Source organism: Durio zibethinus, chromosome 28, assembly GCF_047325235.1.
Source record: "Durio zibethinus cultivar Kanyao isolate XHJ-2024 chromosome 28, ASM4732523v1, whole genome shotgun sequence".
Lineage (NCBI taxonomy): Eukaryota > Viridiplantae > Streptophyta > Magnoliopsida > Malvales > Malvaceae > Durio > Durio zibethinus.
This window is the reverse complement of record NC_143189.1, coordinates 5,694,523-5,708,389: the sequence shown is the minus strand read 5'-3', so window position 1 is coordinate 5,708,389 and position 13,867 is coordinate 5,694,523. Positions and strand designations below refer to the sequence as shown.

The 13,867-nt window shown below is 32.6% G+C and overlaps 1 protein-coding gene across 10 annotated transcripts; it reads right to left on the bottom strand.

Annotated features, from left to right (window-relative positions):
- Positions 1–4,963: 4,963 nt before the first annotated feature.
- On the bottom strand, positions 4,964–13,635 carry LOC111280373 (serine/threonine protein phosphatase 2A 55 kDa regulatory subunit B beta isoform-like). Of its 10 annotated transcripts, none has more exons than XM_022867697.2 (15): positions 13,081–13,635; positions 11,469–11,529; positions 10,767–10,870; positions 10,574–10,672; positions 10,312–10,431; positions 9,734–9,943; positions 8,972–9,063; positions 7,889–8,007; positions 7,556–7,679; positions 7,285–7,408; positions 6,377–6,445; positions 6,196–6,287; positions 6,004–6,081; positions 5,844–5,911; positions 4,964–5,682 (listed from the first exon to the last, which is right to left on the bottom strand). In XM_022867697.2, the coding sequence occupies exons 1-15, from the start codon at positions 13,177–13,179 to the stop codon at positions 5,546–5,548; spliced, it is 1,596 nt and encodes a 531-aa protein (XP_022723432.2). In that variant the 5' UTR covers positions 13,180–13,635; the 3' UTR covers positions 4,964–5,545. The 10 variants fall into 10 exon arrangements, with proteins under 10 accessions (XP_022723432.2, XP_022723429.2, XP_022723431.2 ...); XM_022867694.2 differs by having other exon boundaries at positions 6,377–6,463; positions 13,081–13,456; XM_022867696.2 differs by having other exon boundaries at positions 6,377–6,463; positions 9,737–9,943; positions 13,081–13,456.
- Between the last annotated feature and the right edge of the window lie 232 nt (positions 13,636–13,867).

Below are 13,867 nucleotides of genomic sequence, written 5' to 3'. Positions count from 1 at the left end.
TAATCAGGGCCGTTTATTGTGTCACATGTTTGTATCAGAGCCGTCGTCAATATAGGAATTTTAGCGTTAAGGTGCCGTCACCCTCTTCCCCGCAATAGCTAATACCACAGGAAACACGTGGCGGAACCCCACAATCAGTTGTGAGCTCTTTGGGATTGGGTCCGGGTGGGAAGGTGTTAGTGTGAAAGCGTATGAGGTGGGCCCATTTAATCCGTAATTTATTGGACTGTTGTTTGTGTTTCCCATGTGTCCATCACGAATAAACATTGGAGAAACTCCCTTTCTTTTTTTACTGTGTGGCAAGGTGAAATGTTTTAGTAAGAGCTAAGGATTTTTTTTTTTTTGAATAATGAGAAGACGCATAATTTTTTATTTTACTATTTTTACTCAATTTGTGTTTTTCACTTTTTATCTCGTTTAAGTACCCTTAACCATGTTATAATTTTTTTTCGTTTTTTAGTTTATCTTAATTTTATTTAAAAAATAATAAATGTTAAAATTTAAAGTTAAATTTATTAAATATCATTTATTAAAAATAATTATATGACTAATTGATTTGAATTTTAAAATTTTTATTTTTGCTAACTTTATTTAAACTATTAAGAAAAAAACCTCAAAATTATTGTTTTTCAAATAAACTCGTCTACTTTTATTGTTTTCCTTCATATTACAAAAATAAATAATCATAAAATTATGTAGGGATGGATAAGATAATGCTCTAAAACTTTAAGTTTCTTTTAATATTATATACTTGTTTGATTTTGTGGGTTCTATAAAAAAAGTTGCATTTCATTATTGGACAAAAAATTATGAAGAAAATGAATTTAAAATTTAATTACGTTAGTTTATATAATATCTTTAAAAATTGATATTTAATATATTTTAAATTTAAAATTTAACACTTATTATTTTTTTATTTTTAAATTATGATATTATTTATAAAAAATATTATAATCAAACAAGGGAGAAAAAGAATAATCCCACAATTAATATCTTATTTTGTGGGTACTTGCATTCATTCCACATTGGTAAATAAAAGACAAGCAAATTTAATTATTCACAGTTAAAAAAAAATAGCATCCATATCATAGTCAAAAAATAAAACAAGAGAACATAACTTTTTTTTATTATTATTGTCATTGGATTTGCCACTTCTTAGATAACTTATAATAATTTTTTTCTATTTATGTTAAATTTTGTTTATTTACAACTTATAATATGTTAAACTTATAATTTATTATTAAAAATATCAATCTTAACGAAATACTATTCAACCATTTTAATTAGAAAAAGCTTTGGTTTTACTTTTTTAACAAAGATTTTCGTAAACACCAAAAAAATATTTTTTTTTTTCAAAATTCATTATTATTCAAGCCGAAAATAAAAGACTATTAAGGTAAATTCAAGGATTATGACTAGGGCCCATCTCAAAATATTGAACGGCTATGATTCTGGGAATGGAGACGTGGACGGATAAGATTGCATCAAGAAAGTGAGTGTAGAAAATGATCTTTGGAAAAGGTATCGTAGCACGAGAGGGATGATGGGCAGTAGGGCCCATGAAGAATGATGGGTGAGGCCCATTAGGCCCCCATTAGGCCCACAAAGAGAGAGTGTGTTCCTAAGCCTTACAATAAAGCGTCTTGTCCATGTCTTTCCCGCATGCAACACTGGCGTGCGCCTTTCGTCCGGATTGACCGCTCGTTTATTATTGAATTTATTTATATTTTTTAAAGGCTTTGTGACTTAAAAATTTCACGAAACGATTTATATAAGGTTATCACGTGCTTATTAAATTTTATAATTAAAAGAATTAATAAATTAACATATAATTTATAAATACGTTAAAATATTTTATTCAATAATAAATATACTATCTTTTTATTAAAAAGACTAAGTTCGAAATTTTCTTTTCTTCAAATAAAAATTATAAACTCTCATTGAATAACCCATATTATATATTATCAAAATAGTAATAAAGAGGAAATAAATAATTGTAAACCTCTAAAAATAATCTTCAATCCAAGGAACTTACATAAGAATATTTATTTACATATAAATTAATTTTTTGAATCAATTAATATATTATTAAAGTTAACGCTTGAATATTATGAATTTAAAAAAATTTATATACATTATATTTTTTTAATCAGATAAATAATAAAATACAAAATTTTAAAAATAAATGAAAATTTTAAAAACATATATTCATTTACATTAAAAAAACTAATTACAAAATTTTTGTAATTGAGACTCTTATTACTAATTAATTAATTAATTTATTATTACGTGTATTAGCCTTCAAAAAAAAAAAGTCAATGTAACGATTCTTTATTGTTGATTTGGAAAATGGATGATTGGAAAGGAGAGATTATACATTAATAATTGAGCTACATGCAAGGATGCAATTCTTAATTAAAAAGGTTAAAAATGTAACTAACTCAAAATTTTAATGGGAATGCAAAAAAGAAAAAATTGACATTTGAGATTGAAACAGGCAGTAGTTTGAAAAAAATCCTGAGTTTTCAATGCAAACCAAACTGAATTAATCCATGACTTGGTGTTTTGTAAAGGGATTAATTCGGTGGAGAATCAGATAAAAAATTAACTGATCACTCATTTTCTCGGTTTTATATCTGATGTTGACCCCCCCCCCTCCCCCAAACAAAAAAAAAAAGTGGCCCATAGGTTTATTGTTATTGTTTTTTTAACAGCAAGATCAAGGATTCTCAAATTTTGTTTGGGTTTAAATTTATTTTTTTGGATGATTTTGAAGAGTATCTTTTTTATGTTTATATTAATTTGATGCATTTAAAATTTTATTTTTAAAATATTTTTTAAATTCAGATATGCAAATATATATTTTTTGTAAAAAGAAAGTGAAATTAAAAAAAGAAATAAATTATAAATATTAAAATTAAAAATTAAAAATTATTTTTAAAAAATAATTATATAAATTAATTAAAGTGCAGGATTAAAAGCATTTAGATGTTGCCCATAGGCTATAATAACCTCTTTTTTCTCTTTTTAGTAGATTCTCAAAGATGATGTTTTCAAGCTTTATGTTGATAAATCAAGTCAATGCATTAAAGATAGCTTTAATGCAGTTGGCAGCATGTTAAGAGTTGTCATCTAGTGTGAACATTTAAAACAATATAAGAAGCTAAAATTTCACTTGGCTTCCAAAATTTTGCTAAAATTAATATCCTGGGAAAAAAAATTAAGATGGAATCAGATTTACAAGCATATAATCTTTAGCCCAAATTAGAAAAGGAGTGGATGAAGATATTTTTGCAGCAAAAATGGTCACTTAAAATTTGCAAAAAAATTATTGTGCTAGTAATGTCTAGCTGACAGACTTTCTCATCAGCTTCAAAAATTCAAGAAGATGAAAATTATTGCATGTAATAGCAGATTATTGATATAAAGTTACCCCCAAAAAAAAAAATATGGAGGTGGTACTAGAATTGGAAAATTTTAAACATTGTAACCTGTAAGTGTAAATCCTCTTCCAATTATCTCCCCAGGCAAAGCACTCAAACTCCAATCAGAGCAGCCATTCCAGCATTTTCAAAGCCCCAAGCCTCCTTGGTCTTTAAAATTTGTTTGTGTCAAGCTCTTTGGAGAATGCCTCGTATCGTCTAGGAATGCTGCATGTAAATCAGGCAGGCAGGCAGGACATAAAATGGTGAACAACCATTAGGTTAATCCGATTTTACAAATTTATCATCCACTTGTAACCAATTCGATATATCCAGTTAGATTGTAAGTAAATCCCTCAAAGAGAAGGAAATCAGACCATTTTTGTACATATGCCATAGAAAAGAAACTAGCTGGCAAGTGGAGTAAAAAAATTGGTTGGCTAACAATTGACACGTCTCAATACTGGATGGTTTCCGGATGTATCACTTGTTTTGCTCCATCAAATCCTTGTAGTCGGAACCTCCATTCTTAGTTGAGCTGCCTTGGTTTGCAACTGTTGAAACTTTGAGGCCATCTGCAATTTCCTTTAAATAAAATCACAATTGCATCAACAAGTCAAATGCATTGGAATATTAGGACAGTCATTCCTACGAGACTTTTTTATTTGGAAAACGAAACAAAGAAACAACATGTAAGAAAATTGCCTTTCAAGTTGTCTGGAGAAAATGTTAACTGTGTGAATTTTGAAGGTCTGACTTTCACTAATACCAAGCCATGAAAAAAGAAGGTTAATTATTTACTTAATAGACTTTGTTTTTGAAGTATTCAAATTGTAATCAAGTCATTTTTGCATAATCCATATAAGGCTTTGGATATTTGCGTCTACCCATTTCTTTGCGAGCCCCCAAGAAAAAATCATCAGATGACATCTTGACAAGGAGTTTCCCGATACAGTAGGGTAGCCTTTTTTTTTTTTTTTTTCACAAAATATCACAGATGATTACATGAAATGAATCAATTAAACTAAACTTTAAAATTACTTCATTAATCAACTGAATTAAACTCTGAATTTAAAAAATAATGTGTTTTTGTGTTTGAGCTTCAAATCGTCATTTTTTCAGATAAAAACTGAAGAAGACGAGGAAACTCTTGTAATTACGAATGGGTACTCAGGGGAAGAAGGAAAAATTTAGTTAGTAAATAATATAAATTATTAAATCTAATCAAATTTAAGTGGGTTTATAATTGAATTTTAATAAGGACGAAATTAAAACTTTTCAATTTATGATAATTACAATAATAATAATATGACAATAATAGTAACAAAAAGAGAATTGTAAATATTACCTAGCGCCCAAGCCCAATCCAAGCTACATTGTTTTACCCAAAGGATTTGATAAAGTAATAAAGATAAAGGAAACTAAAGGGCGGAACAAGAAGAGAAACATCATCCTAGTTGTAATTTGCAACAAATCTTTTAGGTTTGGTATTTGGATTCAAAACTCAAAAGTCACTTGGCAAACCTGGTGACAAAAATCAATTGAGAAGAGAAGAAAAAAAAAATACATTTATCTTAGACTTAAGAGGTTGAAATTCCAAACATGACAAAAGAATCAATAAAAAAATTGATGCACTGCAAGTTTCAACAGCTCCTTCCCACCAAGATTTTGAGCAAAAAAAAAAACAAAAACTACATTTACCTTAAACCTAGTGGCAGGTAATGAACATCCCTTAGTTTTGTTGTAGGAGAGCTACAATCACATTTTGTGCTAACTTCAACCCAACACTAATCTAGAAACATTACTCCATCTTCTATTTCAGAAGAAGATAGGGGAGGGGTTAAAAGGGAAGAAAAGAAGAGGCAAAAGGGATTTTTGGGGTTTGGTAAGAGGAAAAGAAAATCAAGCTGCCCGCCCGGGAACAAAGACAGGTTGCTTCCCCGTGGATCTGTGACAGCCATTTCTCGACCTTATACTATAGCATGTGCTAGGGAATTTAGGTGCACCGGAAGCGTGAGAATAAATGTAGCCTTTAACTCACTGATTTGGCAGGAAAAAGGAGCTTTTGCCATCAGCAACCCAAAGAAGTGAACCAAGCAAACACACTTCTTATTGGATCATCTTTATGCATAGTACATGTATAAGCTGTTTGCAGCAGCACAGGCAATTGAGTTTTCCGCTGGGTGCCATGCTAGGTGCAGCAACTTTGTTGTGAAATCTAAAGAATTTCCATTTGCGTCTACTCCAGGGGTTTCTGCTCCTGTTATGACAAATTCATTCACCAAAATAAAAGCTTTTGAGTACGAATCAGGAACTGAAAGAATTCATTTAACTCCCTCCAACTGCAGCCCAAGGAGTCCAGCAAGAAACTAATAAAAAGTTAACAGGAATTAAAAGGAAACAAAGAACACCAATCACTACCTCGTCTGACAACACGTGTTATACTGCTTAGGGATCTGGAAGGCCTTGAGGGAGTCTGAACTTGTCTCCTGAAAAGACATAGATGTTTATAACTAACATCATTACAGAAATCATAATTCACAGCGCTCTTTATCTTTTACTCTGCTTGAGCGAATTTTACCTTATTGGATTTTTACTGGCTTCCAAAGTTGTCGCTTCAGTGCTTCCAGGCGCACAACCAAATACACGGAATAGATTGCTGTGATCACAGGTGAAATATATATTATGATACATGGAAGAATATAATGACAACAACAACAACAATAACAACAAAAAAAAGTTTGTTAACAGACTTTTTTGCTCAAAAACAAACCTGTAGGAACCTGTTGCCACTCGCAATCCATCACCACTTAGGCAACACTCAAATTTGTCAAAGATTGAATCATTTTCATACAAGTCACACAGCTGAAACAATTAAAGAATGCCATAATCAGCTGACATAGAAGAAACCGGATATGATTAATTTCATCTCTTTCAGAAGATAGAAACCTTACCTTGGGTCTTAAATATTCATGAACCTGGAATGTTGCAACTGGACCTGAATCCATATTGATGTCCCACAACTGACAACCAAGTGATATCTAAACAAGTTAGATGACATGTCCTAAGATCCCATGAAACAAGGAAACAACAAATGCCCATGATATCAAGAACAAGATAAATAATCAAGTTTAAAACCACCATTGGAAGTCCTAGAGCTGAAAGAAAGTAGGAACTTTGGAGATATTTTAACAAAAGAAGCCAGATAATTTTTTGAAAATAATAATATTGAGGGATTCACATGAAGTGTGTTCAAAGATTTAAAAAAAAAAAAAAAAAGAAACAAAATGGCATGTGATTGATTCAGATAGAGAAGGGGAAGGAAATCACAAGCAGCAATTTACTTTAAATTGTTTAACTTGTGTATTCATGCTCAATTACCGAATAGAAGCTATCATAACATTTAACCTCACCCCCACCTTTTTCACGTCTTCATGATAAGCTCTCTACAAGATAAACAAAATTGTTTGACTGCCTGCATCCTAGCCAAGATGCAAACAAACCAAATTGTTGTTTCTATTTTAATTACTTTGTGTTAAATGTTTACAAACTAGAATCTTTATCAGACAGATATTTGCAGTGAAGAGTCATTAGACTTCATGCTTTCTGCACAATACATCATAACAATTGCAATGAAATCTTTCAATGTCTTACTGAATAAGCTGACAGATAATTAAGTAGGGATTAAATGGCATATAAAGTCACTGCAGCATGCTTAAGGAAAATTGCATACATAATGTGATGCTCATGCAATGCAAAATATAATTATATATATATATATATATATATATATCAATAGCAAAAAGAAGAAAAAAGAAAACAAAGCAAACCAAAAAAAAAAAAAAAGCAACAAAGTCAAAACCTTAATAGTCATGTAATCACGGCTAAGTATATATCTTCCATCCTTTGCAAATTTAATATCTGAGATTGAGGCAATTATCTCTGTAAAAAATGATCTGGAACCAGGTGCCTCTGGTTCCTCAAACCTGTTGGCATAGAATAGCACTCATTATTCTGAAAAGATACTGAAAGCAAATAGCACATATACCCACACATATCAGGATCTATAGCATTTATTTAAGTGGAAATGTAAGTAAATTCAGCAAAAGAAAGGAAAAAGGAAAAACACTTACAATTTGGAGTGAGAATCGCATAAAGCTGACCGCCGCAAATCAATGAGGCGAATTGAGCCCTTTGAACTACTATATGCTAACATATTACAGTGGGTAGGGTGAAACTCTGCTGATGTTATAACCTCTGCAAAGATAGACATAACAATTGCTCAGCCCTCTACAAAGATTATGGTTGAACAAACCTAGGGAAATTAAAACAATCTCCGGACAAACAAGTAACCTTAAGGGTCATTGACAGTGGCTTCATACTTTCACGAATTTATTAAACAGCACTGAAGGTGCAAATACTTTAAGTAGTAAAAGCTGCACAGTAAAGTACACTAAGAGGCTTACCAGTTAGATCCTCCATATTTGCAGGCTTTACATCAACAATATTGAAACTTTGATTGCTAATTTCCAAGTTCCAAAGATTTATACGCAGATCATCAGCTGATATAAAAGTTTCGCCATCACTAGGAAATATAAGAGAGAGAGAGAGAGTATTCTGTTAAATCAAGCTAATGATGAAAAGCAAAGTAATGTGTAAAAGTGTATTCAAACACACATACGCTTCTCATACAACAGCATAACTTCTATAATCCAACAAAATATAAATTGCAGACAAGCCTGAATGTCAAGAGGCTTAAATAACACTATAAGGATTTCCAAACAAATTACATGAATAAGAATAACAAAAGCACAGAAAACATGGAGTGCAGACAATCCAAATTCAAGACAAGTACTAGATAATTCTGCAATAAAAGATGATTCCTTCTAGATTCAAATATTTAGTAGGAGCTAAAAACTCTAATGATTCAAGGGTTACATGGCATAAAGCACGTTCAGTTGAAAGAGCCAACTTACCACATTCTCATGCAAAATGAGAATGTGATGGTTCAGAGGCCTAAAAAAGAGATAATTCCTAAAGAAAACGCATTCATAACATTTACATCCTGTAGTTTAGAAGTTCTCCAGTTTTCTCAAGATTATTAATCAGCCTTTCATTTCTAAAGCATGAACAATATCCTCAGAGATCATTTCACAATTACAGCTTCTTGCTTGGACATAACATTATAACAATCTACAATCATGTCGGGTTTAACTTTCTACTCCAATCTAGAATCTAAAACTAGATAACATCACTTTCTCAGGAGACACCTCAGAATGATACTGCAAAGGACAAAATAAATCAACAAAAAATACAACACATGGAGGTTAAGCAATTATCAGACTGAAACTCATTATAAGGGCATTCAAGTCTCAGGTGATGATGGCTTTTCTTCCATTAGAGAAGAAAAAACTAAGATGCATGGTTTCAACTATATATCATCCAGGAAAAAAATCATATTTCCTCTTTCCAATTGGTTTTAAAATAAATCCAAATATAGGAAGTCAAAGCACAATAAAATTGTAATAAAAATAAAAGAGAGTAGCTACCTGTTATTTGAAATAGAATTGATGTGGTAATCATGAGCATGGGCATATACTCTTCGACATCTAGCCACTAAGCTGGTCTCCTGACTTGTTACCTAGATATAGTAAAGATTAAAGGTTATTGTGGAGCAAAAGACCAAGAAGCCTCCAGACAATAAAGTAAGTTCATGATTATTCAACAAAATCCTAACACTCACAAACCCCAACCCCCAGCCCAAAAAATAAAAAAAAAAAGAAAAAGAAAAAGGAAAAGGAGACAGAACAACAAAGTGGTCTTCCAAGGACTTGTGCCACTTATGGTTGCCAACGCCCAGTCATCCCGAAAGACGCAGAGCAGAAAGTGGCAGATTCTTAGATCATAGTAAATAAGAGGATAGAATCTTAAATCTAACAGTATATTTGAAATAAATACCTAGAAGTGCATGTTTATAAGAAATGACACAAAAAGATAACATAAAGGCTGAATATTCAATCTCCTGCACCTTCACCACCAAAAAAGGGACAGAGAATCATGGGCTTTGCCCCTTATTCAGTTAGGCATCAGAGAGGAAGTCCTATACCTAGTTGAAGTACTGCACCTTGGTCGCATCTACTGCTACAAAGAAGTTCATCACCTTACCTTGCAAATTCTATTAAGCTTTAAAATGTTTTTATCACTCTCCCTAGCCTTGAGCCTATTAAAATTCACATAGCTAAAAAAGTATTTAAGTTTTAGCCTAAAACTTAATCACGGCAAGAAAATAAAATGATTGTGCAGAGTACAACTACCACAGGTAAACGCAATGATGGAAGGCCTCCTGGTGGGAAAGAAAAGTCATTGCCAAAATAGTTGCAGGATCTGTCAGAGGAGCCTCCATTAGCAAGACAAGGTTTGGGGCAACTTGAATTGCTTGAACTAGCAATGCACCCATTTCCTACAGTTTTTGATGGGTCCAAATTCATGTCAGAAATTTTCTTGACCTTCTTTTCTTGTACCTGTTGAACCCTCAGCCAGATAGCAGACAAATAAGTGGGTAAAATGGCAAGGACAGAGCTATCCACAAATCATAATATCAATAATGAAATATGCTTAACACAAATGGTTAGAAGAATGGACGAATAAAATGAGAAATATTACCAAGCATGTTGCCTAACCATTTCATAGGAAGTATTTTATTGACCATTCTATCTATGCACCACTACTATTGGCAGTGGTTTTACAGAACACATTCCATTATAAATGCATGAATGTACTAAAATACCAACCACTACTTATTGCAAACAAAGTGTTCACATGGACAATCTACAATCAAACTGAAAGACATATAATTAAGAGGGATTTATAGCACAAATTTCCTTCCTACCTTCCAAAACTTGATGGTTTTATCATTGGTGGAAAGGAGAAACAGGGCACCATTGGCTGTTTGGCACCATCTGATTTTGTTGATTTTTTCCTCTATTTCCAAGCTCTTGAGATAGTCAAACTGAAAAAAAATAATAATAACAAAATAAAACCAGACAAATATAAAGCAAAAAATTCAAGCCCAGTGGGAAACAGGTGTTTTTGTGCATGTGTGCATGTGCGAATGTGCATGTATTATTACATCAAAAGCAATGATAGAGCACCTCAGGCTCATGGCTCTGGAACTCAGTCTTGTAACGAAACTCGGGATGCCGACTAACTGGATAATCCATTCTCTCCAGATCCCTTCTTGACAAACCAGGCTACAAATAGTAGTAAAATAAGTTATTATAAAGTTACAATCCAAGAAAAACACTCAGGTAATACATTAACATCAGTGAAGGTAGCAGAACCCACATCCTTTGTATCTGTCCTCTCAAAGAGAACAACACGGCCCCCACGGTCACCAGTGGCAAGATGATCCCCAGTTTTATCAAATTCAATTGCTGAAATAATATCAACTGCAAGAGGAAACAAAAATTCTTAAGAAAATACAATTGTACTGCCAGTAAGAGTAATGGAAAAATTTTGTCAAGATTATCTAGCTTTCTATATAGAAACTGCATTGCTTGGGAAGAAGCCTAAATCTTTTTTTCTTTCTATTGATAAATTACAACTCTCAGTCTCTTGACATAATCTTTGTTTTCTACACTACATCTTTCTTTTGGAGAAAAATAGAAAAGGTTACAATTTGATACAATATTATCTGACATATTCTACCAAGAATAATCCACAGCCATTGTAATGCACATTCTTGTCACCCTTGCATCACTATTACCTGGCAATCTTAAGAAAAAAGTGCAGCAACAACAAGCTTAATTTGAAGAGACAAGATGAATACAAAGACAACAACTACACAGTGAATGACAAGCTCTAAAAGTATCACAAAGTCCAAGATGGTTCCTTTCCAAAAAAATCCTTGCCAGAGACTCTATCATTTAATGCTTTCCAGAACTCAAAATAAAATTTTGCAGTATTTAGCTAAATTTTGTGTTATTGTTTACAGAAAATAATTAGCAATTCCAACACAAATGTTTCTGAAAGAAATCCATATCTCACTGAATCCAACTGAACTTATTGCCATGCATGACCTTTGCATACTGCTATTCATGCGTGCAAACTGCATCAAAGACAAAATCCTTAGTAAAGATATGCATAAAGGCAGCAAGATCTGACCTAACTAGCTTTTCTAGAAGCAAAAAGACATCCATACCAGACATCCAAATTCTCCACCTAATCTCTGTCCAAAAATCCACAATTAAAGAAGCCATATAATCACAACCATACTTTTCTCAGTTATTTTTCAATAATTAGCTAGAAAGGACTTTCAATATAAACTGATTAGTCTTAAAGACAAAATCAAAAGGTCTATTATGGCTATTTCCTCCAACAAATAAGGAACTCTCTTGTTTAGTATCATCGAGAATTCACTTTAGATGTCTTCTTAACTCATTGCTCCTTGAATCATTATGTTCTTAAACGTTATTGGTTTTTATCATACATCAATGAGCCATCTTAGTTCTTAGGCAACTTCCTAATATCTTGTTCTCCATATTTCTATTTCAAGCTTTCACAGACTCATTACTTTTCTTAGTCATTAGCTCATTAGGATGTTATCAATGTAAGCATCCAACCATCGTCTGAAGTTTCTACCTCAAACTTTCCATTCTTATCATCTAGCGAGTACTTATAGTGTCATCAAACCAAGCATCACCAAGCTGGTTCTATCATTTTTTTCATCAGCAACTAAGTCTCTGTCCATCTGTTTCAGTAGTAGTCACATATTTTGATGTTTACCCACCTTATAAAGGATTGAACTCAACTTGTTAAGCCAAGTTTCACTATTGACTTACTGAACTGCACAATATGAATTGAACTGAGTATCTAAAAGGTCCAATATCTACCAATCACTAAGCTATATCTTCCATAGAAGCATCATACACTCTTAAACCATTCCACTCGTAATCTAACCTGCTTTCTGCCTGTCCCATTTACTAGGAAGTTTTCCATAATATAACCCATTCGTATTTGAAATAAACCATCACCAAGTAAACCCAGGAATCTGTAAAATGTAGCTGTTTTTTAACCCCCACCATACAACTAGGAAAGCCATGGCACTTCAATGTTGTCATCCACCCATGGGTTAAGACTTAAAGTAACATAAACTCCTGAAAAATAGTCTATCTCCATCCTAATAGAATGATGATACGCAGATTCCAATTTCAATTCAATTCTAAATACTATTAATCAATTGCCATTCACTTAAAATCCGCACAACAAATAAAATAGCTATAAAAAATAATTAAGATCCAAACCACTGCCATTAATTCAACACTACAAAAAAAGAAAAAGAAAAGAAAAGGCACAATTTTTTGTGCATGCACCATCACTAACTTCATCAGGTTCACTTCCACACTACTTTTTTTTCCTAACGAAACTACTACGCATAAATGATTCAAAGCATTATTTGGAAACAAACCCACTATTTTTCCCAGATCAAAGCCAAAAGCACCCCCAAAAAAAAGTCACAGCTTTTTTCTCATACCCATTAACCTTAACAACCATTATTCAATAACTCACGATCCCAAATAGATCCAAAACACCAAGATAAGCCCTAATTCCAATAGAACCAACAAATTACCAATTGGATCCAAAAAGAATAAAAATTTACCTTCTTGAACTTCTTCTCCAGCGGTTCGTTCACCAAATACCTGAGAGAATTTCCAATCCAGCGGCTGTGGCGGGCCCACCGGAGCTGCGACCACCTCATCGCCTCCGCTCATTTCTCTCCCTCTCTTTTTTGGTTTGTCTCTGCCTGTATTTTTCACTGTCTGATAACCAATCGAAAAATGGAAAATCTAACGGCCTAGATTTCACCACACTCCCAGAATCAAATCTAAGATCGCATCTTCAGTTAGTTTTTTCCTTTTTATTCCTTCTTAAATTCGAAAGGGGAAAAAATGAAATATTGTTCCGAATTCTATAATTCAACCATTGATAATAGCCCGAAGAAAAAACAAAAAACAGACGCCGATTTTTCTCCTCCTTCTTAAAAAAAATTATATAAAAATAAAAACTTTTCTTCTCTCTCTCTCTCTCTCTCTCTCTTGGGAGGAGAAATTTGGGATTTTCAGATTTCTTATAAGAGGATTGACATGACTGAGTAGAATTAAAAAAAACAAAAAAAAAAACTCTCTCTCTTTGCTCTATTGTCTAGTTCTCTCTCAATAATGTCAGTTTTTTTTTTCTCTATTTTATAGTTTTTAAGTGTATGATAAAGTCACATGCGGTGACTTTTTTCTATTTGACTGTTAGTTTTGATTGGGTTAAGAGGCGCCGTATAATTCGAGGAGGGTGCGGGTGACGTTGCGGGAGCGTGAGATTATGAATTGTAAAGGCCTGTGACATGACATTGTTGTCACTGGCTTTATAGCTTCTGGTGAGTTTTGGGACCGTTT

What these genes read in the sequence shown, in the direction of transcription:
- LOC111280373 (XM_022867694.2), bottom strand. Translation starts at nt 13,179, where the DNA reads ATGAGGTGGTCGCAGCTCCGGTGGGCCCGCCACAGCCGCTGGATTGGA. An exon ending in AATTCTATTTCAAATAACAG is followed by an intron (nt 8,008 to 8,971) that starts GTAGCTACTCTC and finishes TATATTTCCTAG; the next exon opens with TGATGGCGAAACTTTTATAT. An exon ending in AAATATGGAGGATCTAACTG is followed by an intron (nt 7,680 to 7,888) that starts GTAAGCCTCTTA and finishes CTATCTTTGCAG; the next exon opens with AGGTTATAACATCAGCAGAG.